The following is a 13,921-nucleotide window of genomic DNA, read 5'->3' as shown; positions in this document are numbered from 1 at the left end:
TCACTGAGTGTTCATCTTTCCCTGTAGATTAAAATCTCCTACAAGTGAGAGATGATGTATCTTTGCCTCCCTAGCACCGTGCCGAGAAAGAAAGTATTTTGAATGAATGGCAATCATAATGAAACCACAGAGGTAGAAAAGATCAACACAGTATGGGACATATATCACTGACCAAAGTAATCAGAACAGCAGAATGATGCAGCAGAGAAGACAGTTACCAACTGAATGATCACACAGAAGTCGCTTCTCTGAATCTCAAATACTCACTCCTAAAAAAAAGAAAAGGAGATCCAAAGACCTCCTAGGTTTGTTTTGAGGAATGGATGTGAGATATTCTCTATAAAGTACTGAGAAGAGTGCCTAGCATGTAGTCAGAGCTTAATACCTTATTTACACTAATGCTGTTAATAATAAATAGGAAACCCAGCTAGGAGGATAGTAAGAGATAGTGCCAGAAGAGGACATTGGGCCAGCTTCATTCACTGAATTCATTCTTATTGAGCATCAACCACTGGTTCATATTTATGAACTAACTTCAATTTATGGAGGAAGAAGTATATGTAAAATATCCCACCCATTGCATCACCCTTTAACCTGCAGCTATTTTAAAACAGAGGTGGAGAAATTACAGACACCAGTGTACAGCATGAGTAGCTCTACGGAGAGGAGAGATTTAGAGATGGATTCCCAAAGAGAAGCAACACACTTGATCATCAACACACTTGTTGAGGAGGAGAGGAATCATTTAAATATTCCTCCAGAGGTAGAACTTTGGATACACAGAGTTGCAAGAAACAGTTGACCCCTAGTAGAAGGATCTAAAAGACAGAGGCTACCATGGGGCATCGTTTAGTATAATAGCTTGAAGCTTAAGGTGTGAACTTGGAAGCAATGTTGAAACCTTAGACAAGGATGAGTCCTCCTTCTCTGTGTCTCAAATTGCATACTGAGTCATGCAGCATACCTGACACATAGGATACTCCATGCAAGCCATGGTAATTACTAACCAAACTGAACAACTTAGAACTGGTGCCTAATCCCTTTCTTGCCATCAGAATAGACAGAGAGGGAGAGTTTCATAAAATCCACCTCGGAGGAGAAAGAGCAGGTGCCCCTGTCCCCATACAGCCAGAGTATTGAGATAAAATTCCCATGGCGTGTTGCCTTGGCAGCAGTTGCCTAGTGAGAAAGGTGAATGATAAAAGAGGACAAATTGGACAGAAACAATAAATTAAGTCAAATATTTGGCATTCATTGCAAAATTTCTCAGTAGAGAGAATACTCTAGGAATGGATATATGTTTTTAAAATGACTCCTGGAAATAGCTCTTTTCTTGAACAAATCGAATGTGGGAGGAATTATTAGATGCAAGGGGATGGGGAGACATGGGTGCGATTGCCAGCATTACTCAGCGAGTGGGGACAGACGACTGATGTCATGTTAACCAACATTCTGTGACTCTCTGCAGGGTGATGCCCATGGCTGTCCAGTTTTCCATTCTGATCATGCTGCACTCGGCCCTGGTCCTCATCACCACAGCAGAGGATTATAAATGCTTGCCCATCCTCCTTCGGAAAACCTGCTGTTGGATTAATGAGACCTATTTGGCCCGGAACGTCATCATCTTTGCATCCATCTTGATTAACTTCCTGGGCGCCATCCTCAATATCGTAAGCATACCAAGGCCACCAAGCTCTGGTGTCCAGTGTGCAGTCAAGAATTAAGAGTCTGTAGAGCCGGCAGTCCCTTGCATTGCCCTTTCTTGGTTCCAGTTGGCGTGTGTGCCTGGTCTAGCCCCAAGCTTAGGGACAGAGAACAAAGTTGTGGCTGTTGTCAGAACTGTGTATTTGTTGGCAAATTTTTTCTTCAAGGGGAAGGGTATTCACTCCAAAAGGAGCTCCAAAAGCCCTTAAACTTCTGAACTGTCAGGGCCAACCAGTTATAATCATAAATAAGAGTTACCCCTTACTACCTACCTACCTGCTGTGTGCCATGCACTGAAGGGGAAGCTTTCTCTAGTTGTCCTATTTAATCCTCACATAAACCCCGTGAGGTAAGTCTCATTATCCCCACTTTATGGCTGAAGAAACTGAGGCTCAGAGACATGAAATAACTTGCAAATAAGGTCTGTCTGACTCCATGACCCATATTCACTCTAATATGCTGAATCGTTTCTCTGGGAGTGGAAGCAGGGGGAATGGAAATAAAATATTTGGCGTTTATTAAGCACCTACCACATGCCACAGGTAGGTATTACTGTCCCCTTTCAATGGATGAGGAAACTGCATTTCAGGAAGGTTGAACATCTTGCCTGTGATTTTCTAAGGGTCCAGATTTGATGTGACACATTGAACTCAGATAAAATTCCAACCACCATGATATTTATCACTGTCTTTAATTTGGTGATTCATGTTTTAATGATTTCATTTTCTCTCTGGAATGCACTTTGGTAGCTGTGTATATACAAATAGTCTGTGTTGTCCATGACTCAGGGAGCTAGATTTGGGGAGTGATTTATCCACTTCCTGGTTTTGATCTTGGACCTGGCACATTGACAGAGGCTAGTTGCGACCCTGTCTTGAGGCTGAGGGAGAGTCCCCGAGGGTTTAGGGACCCAGTCTGTGGACTCCTGCAATGTCATGCTGTGACCTGGAGGCTGAGACAGCATCAAATTCACTGTCCAAATTGGCCCAATAATGATTTAAAGTCTATTTTGATCCGATTCTGTGGTTGTCTTTGTAAAAATCATAATCTAATGGTATGCATCATCTAACAGATATTTTTCTGGGTTGAAAATACAATTGAAGCAGAAGCACACAGGACTGCTGATCACAGCCGGTGTAACCGGAGCCAGGTTCTCAAGGCTTGACGACCCTTCATTTATTTCTGAGGTCCAGAATTTGGGAATAAGCCCAACGATCCTAGGTCAGGGCTCCCCTGGAGCCAACTTTGTCACAGCAGTGGGGGTGGGAAGACAACAGGCTTTGGAGTCAGATGGACCAGGGTTCAAATCTCAGCTCCACCACGGGCCAGCTCAGTGACCCTGGACAAGTTACTTTACTTCTCAGAGTTTCATATTCTCTGTCTGTAAAATGGGGATAAAAATAGTAGCTACATCATAAGGTATTTGAGAGGTTTCTTTTTTTTTTTTTTAATAAAGTGTCTGGCACAAAGGAGGCATTTGACCAATGGTAGCTATTATTTTCCGTGCATCACAAAATCCCTAGCAGCAATTTCTGACCTAGGAGATGCCCCCTCCCCAGTGTTAAGAATCTGTCTGGAAAATATGGCCCCTCAGATCCCTGGAATCCCGTCAGCTCCTCATCGGAAGGCGGGCTGTGAGCCCTCCCCAGACCTTTTCTCCTGCCATCTGGCTCTCTCTTCTGAGCCCCACAAGCACGCTCCAATGACCCAAGGGATGTGGCCAGCACAGAATTCTTACCCTGGTTTCATGACTGGCTTGCAAAAACATCTTCTAGGCGAGTGATGCCTTTGGATTAAAGTAGGACGCTCCGGGCGGGCCCTACCCTCATGCACTCGTGCGCCCTCCTGGGCCGGGCTCTGCCCCGGGCGTCCGCTGGCACTCAGCGCTCATTGCACGCCACCCGTTTCCAGCACTCACACTGACTTTGTTGTTCCTGTGTGTTTTTTTGTTTTGTTTTGTTTTTTGTTGTGTGTGTGTATTTTTTTTTTTAATCCGCAGCTGTGGTGTGATTTTGACAAGTCGATACCCTTGAAGAACCTGACTTTCAATTCCTCAGCTGGGTTTACAGATATCTGCTCCTACCCAGAGGTATTTATGTACAAGCTCCCCTTGAGACCTGGGCATAGTATCTCCACCAACTCCAGACTGACAGGACTGGCCGCAGGGCCTTAGGAAGAGTCACGTTTCCCTTCTTCTGCCTCGTCTTCCTTCCTTTCTTCTTCTTCCTGCCCTTTTCTACCTTTCCGCCTCCCCTTTATCTCTTCTGCTTTTCCTTTTCCTCTTTCTCCCTTGTGTCTCTCTTTCCAATTCCACCCTTTTGCCCTTTCTCTCACGCTTCTGCCTCCTCTTCCTCTTCTTTTTTCACCTTCCCTCTCTCCACCTTCCTGTTTCCCTTTGTCTCTTCCTCCGCTCCGTCTTTTCTACCCATTTCTCCTACTTGTAGCAGGATGTGCCATCATCGCTTGTGTCTGGCAGGCACAGTCACTGCTCCAGCAGTATTTGCTGCACTAAAAAAGGAAGGAAAGAGGAAGGATGGAAGGGAGCAAGCAAGCTAGCTAATAAGTCACAAAGCAGAAGACCACAGCTGAACTTAAATCTAAGTGGTGTAGAGAATGCCCAGAGCTCCATAAGGTCAGGAGGCATCCAGACCAGATAGAATACCCAGCACCAGCAAAATAATGTATATGTGACCCTCTCTTGCCTACAGAGCTAGTGGTCTGACCCTGGAACTCGGGTTCAGCCTTATGGGGAAGGTAAAGATGGCCCAAGGCTCTATTAGCCATGGCCCAGGGCTTTCACATGTTGGTATTGGAAGTTCTGGTCAGAAAGAAGGATGGCTGGGAGGTCCCATCAGAGGCGGGATGGCCCCTTCCCTGCAGGTCCTGGGTGGACTCTACAATCTCCAAGAGTCTCCTGAGTAGACACTACAATCTCCAAGAGACTCTGTGCAGTCATTCCTAGAATCATCTAGGCCCCAGAACTGGTCTGAGAAACATTCTGAATAGGATAACAACCTCACCTCCCTCACCTCCAGCTCTAGAGCCCCTATTTGCTACATATAATTTCACTAAGTTCTCAAGGTTGAGGATGTAGAGGACATTATTACCTCCATCTTATAGATAATGAGACTAAGGCTGGGAGAGCTTGAATAACTTGCTCTGTGCCCCTGCTGCCTGCTTCCTTTTCTTCCTTCCTGTTTCATCCATCTATAAAGGCTGGTACTGCCATTCAAGCCACATCTGCCTTATTCTCGAGCACACGCTTCTGAATCCAGGCCCATTCTCTAGAGGAGGAACTGGACTTTTAGGGAAAAGCAGACTTCTTTCTGGGACCAAGCAGAGCAGGCTGTGCATTCTGGGACCTTCTCCCACCCTCTCCCAAAGAGGGAAGCCCTGACTGAGTGGACTGTATGGGACACCAGCCCCCTGAGAACTCCCTGGCTCAGAGTGACATTGTTCCAAGAGATAGTTAAGTAGGCCAAGAATCTGATATTTAGGCAAAGGTGGTTTAATCCTCACTGAGCTCCCTTACTTGTTAGCTGTGGGACTCAAATTGGTTCTTAATCTCTCTGAACCTCAGTTTCCTCATCTGTAAAGTAGAAAAAAATAATACCTTCTTTACATGGTTATTGTGGAATTAAGTACCATTGTATCCTCCTGGTCCTTTCCTTTACAAGGTAGCAAATGTTTAGTTTTTTAACATGCTGTGTGACATGAAGTAGATGTTTATGAAAGATTAATGTATGCCTCCACTTCATTCTAAATCAATACAGTATAACCTTGAACCCAAACTTAAATTTCCAAACTCAGAACCACAGTTCTTATGGATTTGCCAATACTAAGAAAGTGGTGGATAAACATTTTTTATCACACAGCTTTATCTCTATGCCTCAGTTTCCTTATCTATAAAATGAAGATAAAAATAGTGCTTTCTTCATTGGGTGATTGTGAGGATTCATTGAGTTAATTAGAGTAAAGTATTTAGAGTAATGCCTGGCACAAAGTATCTACTCAAAAAATGTGAGCTATTTTTTAGTATTTTTTATTATTTCTGGTAAAAAAAAAAAGAAAGGATTTGAGTGAGCATCACCAAAATATACGTTTATCTATATGTAGTGTAGCTACACCACCATGCTGATATATCATGTGCACTATAAAGCATACTCAAAAGTAAAAGTGTTAAAAGTGAGATAAAATAAATATGGATAGAAGCTTTGCTGTTTTTCTCTGACAACCAAAGGGTCACCTTGCCCAAAGGTCAGAAAACTATGGCCACAGGCCAAATCCGTCTAGCTACCAGCTGTTTATTAGAACACATCCATGCTCATTTTTTACAAAGTGACTATGGCTGTTCGTATGCTGCAAGAGCAGAACTGAGTATTTGGACAGATGTGACATGAGCACATAGTCAAAAATATTTACTATCTGGCTCTTCACAGTCAAAGTTTGCTGTCTCCTGTCATCCCCTCAGGTGCAGGGAGCTTAATGGCCTAAGATAGGATCTGGACCCTTTCCATTACCAGCTTCTACCACTACCTAATTTGGCTTCCATTTGCCTTTCTGATATATCTGGGTGTGCTAGAGATCTCTAGAGAATCGTCTGCCAAACTAGGAAGAATCAGACATTCTGAAAGGCTTAATCCTGATGCCCATCCCTTACAGGTGTGTGTCTCCAAGAAAATAGTCTCAACTATCTGAGCCTCAGTTTCCTCATCTGTGTACTTGACCTTTCCACCTCACCCAATGAGAAACAATACCCAGTGAAAAACCTGCTATTAAAGTAAATCATGGGATAGAGCCATAAAAGGCTATATAATATATGATGCAAAGTACAATTTAGTTCTAAATTGGAAGCTTATAAGTTACTAAAAATAATGAAAATGCGAGAAGCGATAGCAAAGACAGCCATATTCCAATTATAATTTGAGTAGTAATCTAGGGGAGGGAAAAGGGTTTTTTGTAGGTTTGCAGACTGTATGCGAATCACATGCATCATAAGACCCCTTATCTCATACACCTGGACATGGTCCTCAGGAGACTCCGTGGAGAGAACACTGCATATTTTAGAAGCAGCCCCTTTATTATACTTTGGCATATCTGAGTAAGCAGTTAGCTATGTTTTTAAGAGCAGTCAGAGCTTGCTCTGTTTATAATGGGCTTCTAAGACCCATTTTTCCAAAGAGGTTTGATTATCTGTATCTTTGCATCTTTGCACCCTGGCCCATTCTCTCCTTCACACCTGCTCAAGTCCTACCCACTCTTCAGGTCCATCTTTTCATTAATATATTCTTTAGTGGGTCCAGGCCTTTCAGATCACCCTCCTTCCTTCTCACATGGGGGCTGGGGTGCCTTTCCACCCCCTCAAATTTATGAGTTGCTTCATGGAGCAATAATAATACTGTATAACTCTTTGAAATTCCTCAAAGAGCTCAGCATTGGACAAGGCCCAAATTCCATGCTTAATAATATTTCTTACAAGAGAAAGAAGTTATACTTCTTACAGGGTATTGGGAACAGGCCTTATACTCCCCCTTGAACAAACTAAAAGAAAAACAAAAAAGTATATATGAAACAACAGTTTAAAGACACTGGCTATAAGGAAAAGAAGGACAGCGCTTCCTGAAAGGTGTGAACAAGTGAAAGGAGTCCTCTAACTGCCTAAGCTTTGTGACAGAGTCTCAGTTTCCAGATCATGGCTCAAGGATGGGGAATCCAGAAGGAACCCCACAGACTCCTGCTCTGAGAAGACAGAACTGAGATTCCAGGAAGAATAAGGAGACTGCAGTTTTCAGAACACACTCCTGGAAAGAGGAGAGCTGCACAGAGAGAGAAACCCAGAGCTCTGCAAGGGGTCCAGTCATGCATGTGGGGAAACAGAGGCTGGGAAAAGAACCACCTGAAATAATTAGTGTTTGACACTCACACAAGGTAATGGTGTTTATTCCTACCAACCAGACTGAAAAACACCATAATCTATAGGGCACTGGATATTATTAACCCTAAATTAAATGCGACTCTTGTCCTTCCTAAAATATCCTTAGAATAAGGTCCCAAAACACCAAACTATCTCCAACTAACTTAACTGTGTCCCAGAACAAATTTCAAGAATATTTATGGAAATATAAAATATCAAGGGCTCAACAAGGTAAAACCAAAATGGCTGGCATCCAAACAAAGCTCACCAGGCATATAAAGAAGGCAGAAGATATGACTCATAATGAGGGGAGAAATAAACCAATGGAAACCACTTCAGAACTGTTGCATATATTAAAATTAGTAAGCAAGGACAGTAAGACAGTATTTATAATGATATGCTAGAGATTCAAAAACTTAAGTAAAGGCATGGAAGATATATTAAAGATACAAATTGAATAGCTAGAGCTAAAAACTATGATGTGTGAGATAAAAGTTCTCTGGATAGGATTAACAACATATTAGAATTTACAAAATAAAGAAAAATAGTGAACTTTTTAAGCAATTGAAACTATCTAAGATGAAATACAAAGAGAAAAAAAATGAATTAAAATGAAACCAAATCAGTAAACTGTGAAGCAACCTCAAGTGGGATAATAGATGTATAATTGGAGTCCCAGAAAGAAAGGGGAGTGAGAAACACTACTTAAAGAAATAGTGACCAAAGTTTGTCCCAAGTTTGATCAGAACTATAAATCCATCAGTCTGAGAACCTCAATGAACCCCAAGCACAAGACACATTAAGAAAACAAAAATGCACATCATAATGAAACTGCTTAAAAGCCAATAATAAAGACAAAATCTTAAAAGCAGCTAGGGAAAACCTGTCATATACCAAAAAATAAAAGTAAGAATTACAACTGACATCTCATCATGAACAATGCAAACAAATTGGAAGTGGAGCAACATCTATAAAGTTTTGAAAGATAAATATCAACCTAGAATTTAGACCCAGAAAAAATATATTCCAAAATGAAGGCAAACTATAGACTTTCTTAGATATACAGGAGCTGAAAGAATCTACAAACAATAGATTAACACCAGAAGAAGTGGTCAAAGGAGTCCTTTGAGCAGAAGAAAAGTGACACCGGATGGAAATCAAGCTCTACACAAACAAATGAAGAGCGATGGAAATGGCAATCACAGGGTAAATATACACATTTTTTACCATTATTTAGATCCCTTTAAAAGATAATTGTTTAAATAAAAACAATAACAATATTGTATAGTTCATAACTTATGTAAAAATAAAATGTTTAATAGTATAAATGCAGGAATTTAAATATCCTGTTTTGAAATTTTTATACTATATGTGAAGTAGAATAATGTCTCTTGAGTGTCAACTGTGGTAAATTAAATAGATGTTAGAAACGCTAAAGTAATGGATAAAATAACAAGGAATTGCAGCGAATGCACTAATAGGGAAGAAAAAACAAATCATTAAAAAATATTTATTCAATCAAAAAAAGGCCAAAAATGGAAAACTTCAATAAATAACAGAAAACAAGTAGCAAGATTATAAAATTAAACCTAACCAAATAAAAAAATGCAATCATTAAACTAAAACATAAAAACCATACAATAGGGTGCGAGGGTGGTTCAGTGGTAGAATGCTCGCCTTCCATGCAGGAGATCTGGTTGATTCCCAGAACATGCACCCAAAAAAAAAAAAAAAAATACAATAATCTCAATAGAAACAGAAAAAAGCATTTTGCAAATGCTAATATCCATTTGTGATAAAAAAAAAAAAAAATTTGAACTCTCACCAAACTAGAAATTGAGGATACTTCCTCAATCTTCATGAAAAAACATCTTAAAAATATCGACAGTTAACATCATACTTAGCAGTGAAAGAACGAATGCTTTCCCTTAAGATCCGAGAAAAAAGACTATACTGCCCACTCTCACCATTTCTATTCAACACAGTCAATGCAACAGACAGGAAAAGGAAATAAATGGCATTTCAAGACTTACATATCTACAGTAATCAATCTAGTACTGAAATCAAGAAAGACAAATAGATTAATGGACCAAAATAGAATCTAAAAATAGAACCATATACATACGGTTTTTGACAAAGGTGCAAAAGCAATTCATTGGAGAAAGTCTTTTCAACAGTCTGGAACAATCGGATGTCCATAGGCAAAAACATAAATGTGGATATATACTTCATACCATATACAAAAATAAATAAGTAAAAATGGATCATAGGCCTATTTATAAAACCTAAAACTAAAAATTTCTAGAACAAAGCAGAGAAAATATTAGTGCCTTCACTTAGGTAAAAGCACGAGCTTTTTTTTGGGTTATTATACCAAAAGTACTATTCACCAAGGGAAAAATTCACAAATTAGATGTTATCAAAATTTTTAATCTTCTGTTCTTCAGAAGAATTGTTATGAGAATGAAAAGAAAAGCACAGTCGTGGAAAAATATATTCAGATCTTATATCTCATAAAGGACTTGTATCCAGAATATATAATAACTCTCAAAATTCCCTAATAACACACAAAAATCCCTCAAGTTTAAAAATAAGCAAATGATTTGAATAGACAGGTCATCAAAAAAGATACACAGATAGCAAATGAGCACATGAAAAGGAGCTCAGCATCATTAGTTCAAATGCAAATTAAAACCACAGTGAGATACCATTACACACAAATATAAGATGGAAATTAAAAGCACTGACAACACCAAGTGTTGATGAAGATTTGGGGAAACTGAAACCTTCATACTCTGCTGGTGGAGATGTTTAACAGTGCACTTTGGAATGCAAAAGTTAAAAGTGTTTTTTAACTCAAAAAGTTAAATATACATCTACCATATGATATAGTCAGTAAAATGAAATATACATCTATATATAGATTTGTGCACAAATGTTCCTATCAGCTTTATTTGTAATAGTCAACAACTAAAAACAGCCCAAATGTCTACAGACAAGTAAATAAATGAACAAGCTGTGGAATAGGCATCCAACGGAATACAACTCTGCATCTGATACAGCCTTTTCTGAAGTCTGAAATTTTTTACTTTGAATCCTACCCCTGGTGCTCATAACTGTGTGACCTTGGGCAAGTTACTTAACCTCTTTGAGGATGGAGATAAAATTTGTGCTGGGAGTAAAGCATGAGGGAAAAATGTTGCCTTTCTCATAGGTTTATAATGGGATGTAAAGTGAGAAAAATGCATGTATAGCACTTAATACAGTTTCTGGTACATAATAAGTGCTTGTTTAATATTAGCTATCATTATGATGATGAAGATTAAAGAAGAAAGGGGAAAACTCAGAAGAGGAAGAAGGGGGAAAGGCAAGAAGGAGCAAAAAGAGGAAGAGAAGCAATTAAAAGAGAAGAGAGAACTGGTAATGATAAAACTGATTTTTAAAATTCCAAAAGTTACTCTAAAATTAGCTCTTCCCTAAACTCTTGCCTTCATTTCTCTGGTTACCTTCTCAGGTAGGAATCTGAACCCTGAGTGACTTAAGAGGAAGCATTATTCACTATAATGTAAAAGTCCCAGCAGGTATTCAGGATAAAATCAGATTTTCTAACACTTCCACAGTGACAGGCCCATCAAATAATTCAGAAACCAGAATAAGTGTTAAATAGTTCCAATGTAACTTCAGAACTTATTCTAGTCTACCAAAGATATATTATATAAGCTCATTTTGCTTTAGTGCAGAGCCAGTTTTATGTTATGGCTACATTTATAAAGGTGATCTTTTTTTTCCCCAAATGGAAATCAATTTTTGAAATTGCCTTTGCCAGGAAGGGTTAAAAACCATAATGGTGCAATATGATCCAGAAACAAAACCACCTCCTTAAAACTTAGATTCCAAGTCCTTAAGCACATTAGTTGAACACGGGAAACAAAATAGGTTTGAATGACAGAGGCTGTGTGCTGATGTAAAACGAGCAAGGACTCTTCTTCCGCTTCCATTTACTAGCCGTGAGGCCTTCGGCAGGTCACCTAACCTCTCTCAGCCTGTTTCTGCATCCATATAATGGAATTATTAATAATACCTACCTCTAGGATTGTCAGGGTGGTGAATTAAGATAACATATGTAAAGCGCTCGGTAAATCTCAGTTTCCTTCCTCTCTCCCTGACTGTTTCTTGAAGTTTTTGGTAGTACCATATTTTGAATTTGAATTTAAGAATGAAGATTTGAATTTAAGAATTGCAGAGATTTGAGTTTAAGAAAGATGATAGGGCAGTGACAAATAAAAATATACCCAAAGTTTCTATACAATTATGCATACAACTTGTGCCTAAACATTGAACAGAACTGAACTGAATAGCAATATCTATCTTCTGGCCTCAGCAAATATTCACAAAATAGTGAGCGTTTCGAGTTGCGTCATTCTCTCAGGGGGCCACAGCTTCCAGGCTGCAGGGTTTGCAGCACTTGTTGTCCTTCTCATGGTAGTTACTAGGAGGGACATGTTCTTCTTCCAGCAATGCCACCAATCTCCTTTTTGCTCGTTGTTCTTAGCTAACAGCATGTGCTTAGAAAATATGCCCCATAATGTCAAATAATGATCATTTGAGAATAATTTGACTCCTAGAAGTCACCAAGATGTGTGAGCCAGCTGGATATTACTATTTGGGAATCAATTACAGAGAGACTTCATTTTTGGAATATTTCAAAACTAGAATCTAAAGATAATTTACAAAGATCTGAGATCAGTCATCAAAGATGCATGGCCAGGGGGACATTCAGGAAAGAACGCGTCGGGACTTCAGTGCGCAGTCCTCCTGCAAAAGCAGTGGGCAGGTGGAAACTGCGTGAAACACCTGTTCTGGGGCCCAGAGGCCGGGGGAGCACTGTACGGCATGCAGGGAAAAGCAGGCAAAGCAACTGAGACATTGCGGCAAAAAGCTGTAGTAAATCATTCAGCAGCGACTGTGGGTGCCCAGCCGCTCTCTTAAAGTGGGGTCCAGTTCCTAGCTGGCTCCTGCAGACAGAGAAAAATATGGGTGCCCTCTTCCCCAAGAACAGTCAGGGGCAAGGTCAAATACTGATCACAAACCTTGATTGGCGAGTTTAGATTGCTGGGTCCTGGCTTTTAGCTGCTCTTTCGGCCCACTATGGACCAGGATGGCCAAGCCATTGTTTCAACACTACCCTGAACACAGGCAAAGGCAGTGGAGAGTCAAAGACGCAGAGCTCTGTAGGACAGTAGGAAAGCATTTGCTTACCTGTGCCATCTGCTGGGCAGGCCAGGGAAGTGCAACTTCTGGGATCATCCAAAGGTCTTTTTGGCATCTTTCCTGACCTCCCCAGGGCTCTTTGAAACTAGTCTGCCCCACCTTGGTTACTATAAAAATTAGCTCTTGCCTGAACTCTTGCCCTCATTTCTCTGGTTACCTTCTCAGGTGGGAAACCCCCTTGGTGGATCCCTGGCCCTTTTTTTTTTTTTTTTTTTTTTTACAGGCACCGGGAATCGAACCCAGGTCCTCTGGCATGACAGGCAAGCGTCCTTGCCTGCTGACCTGGCCCTTTTTTGGCTGGGAAATACTGACTTGGGAAATTCCTCTCCAGGGTGACCCTCCCTGACTTGATCCTCCAGGCAAAAAGCAGCTAGTTGCAGCTAGAAAGGAGAGTAAAAAAAAAAAATTTAAATAATAATAATTATAGAGACAAAACAACAACAAAAAAAACATAACAGGTAAAGATTCCCAAAGAAGGACATGAAGAAAGGACGCTTTCACCTGGGAGTGAAACAATTACACAAATAGTGTGATCTTAAAAATTGTACCCCATGCCCAGGATGAGAATCAGATGAAGAAGAGCTGAAAAAATCTGATCAAACACAGGCAATTCTAAAGGTCTAGAAAAAGTTAAACAAGTGCCACAGAAAAGCCTCAAACTGAAGCCAATCAACAGTAAAACTCTAGCAAGATGGAGATGTTGACCTTCAGTCTAAACTCAGATAATCAGATGCTCAGACAACAGCAAATAATTGCAAGCCATTCTAAGAAACAGGAAGATAAAGCCCAGTTAAAAGAATAAATTAAAATTTTGAAGGTGATGCAGAATTTGGAAAAAATAATCAAAATATTCAAACAAATCTCATAAATCAAGGAGATGAAGGAAAATATGGCTAAAGAGATAAAAGATATTAAAAAGCCACTGGATGAGCATGTAGAAGAATTTGAATATGTAAATAGGAAAATAACAGAACTTATAGAAATGAAGACACAATAGAAGAGATTTAATATACACTAGAGGGATACAATTGC

General features: G+C 40.0%; 1 protein-coding gene across 4 annotated transcripts in view; it reads left to right on the top strand.

The window, feature by feature from the left end:
* The window catches only part of ADCY8 (adenylate cyclase 8), a 241,915-nt gene that overhangs the window by 173,020 nt on the left and 54,974 nt on the right, over positions 1-13,921 (top strand). For 3 of the 4 annotated variants that reach the window (XM_077167672.1, XM_077167676.1, XM_077167673.1), the window contains 2 exons: positions 1,469-1,670; positions 3,704-3,793. In XM_077167672.1, coding sequence (XP_077023787.1) covers positions 1,469-1,670; positions 3,704-3,793 — 292 coding nt within the window. The remainder of the gene's footprint in view (positions 1-1,468; positions 1,671-3,703; positions 3,794-13,921) is intronic. The other variant, XM_077167674.1, reaches the window with a different exon arrangement.

Source organism: Tamandua tetradactyla, chromosome 6, assembly GCF_023851605.1.
Source record: "Tamandua tetradactyla isolate mTamTet1 chromosome 6, mTamTet1.pri, whole genome shotgun sequence".
Taxonomy (NCBI): Eukaryota; Metazoa; Chordata; class Mammalia; order Pilosa; family Myrmecophagidae; genus Tamandua; species Tamandua tetradactyla.
Note: the sequence above shows the minus strand (reverse complement) of the source record. Positions and strands in the feature narration are given on the sequence as shown.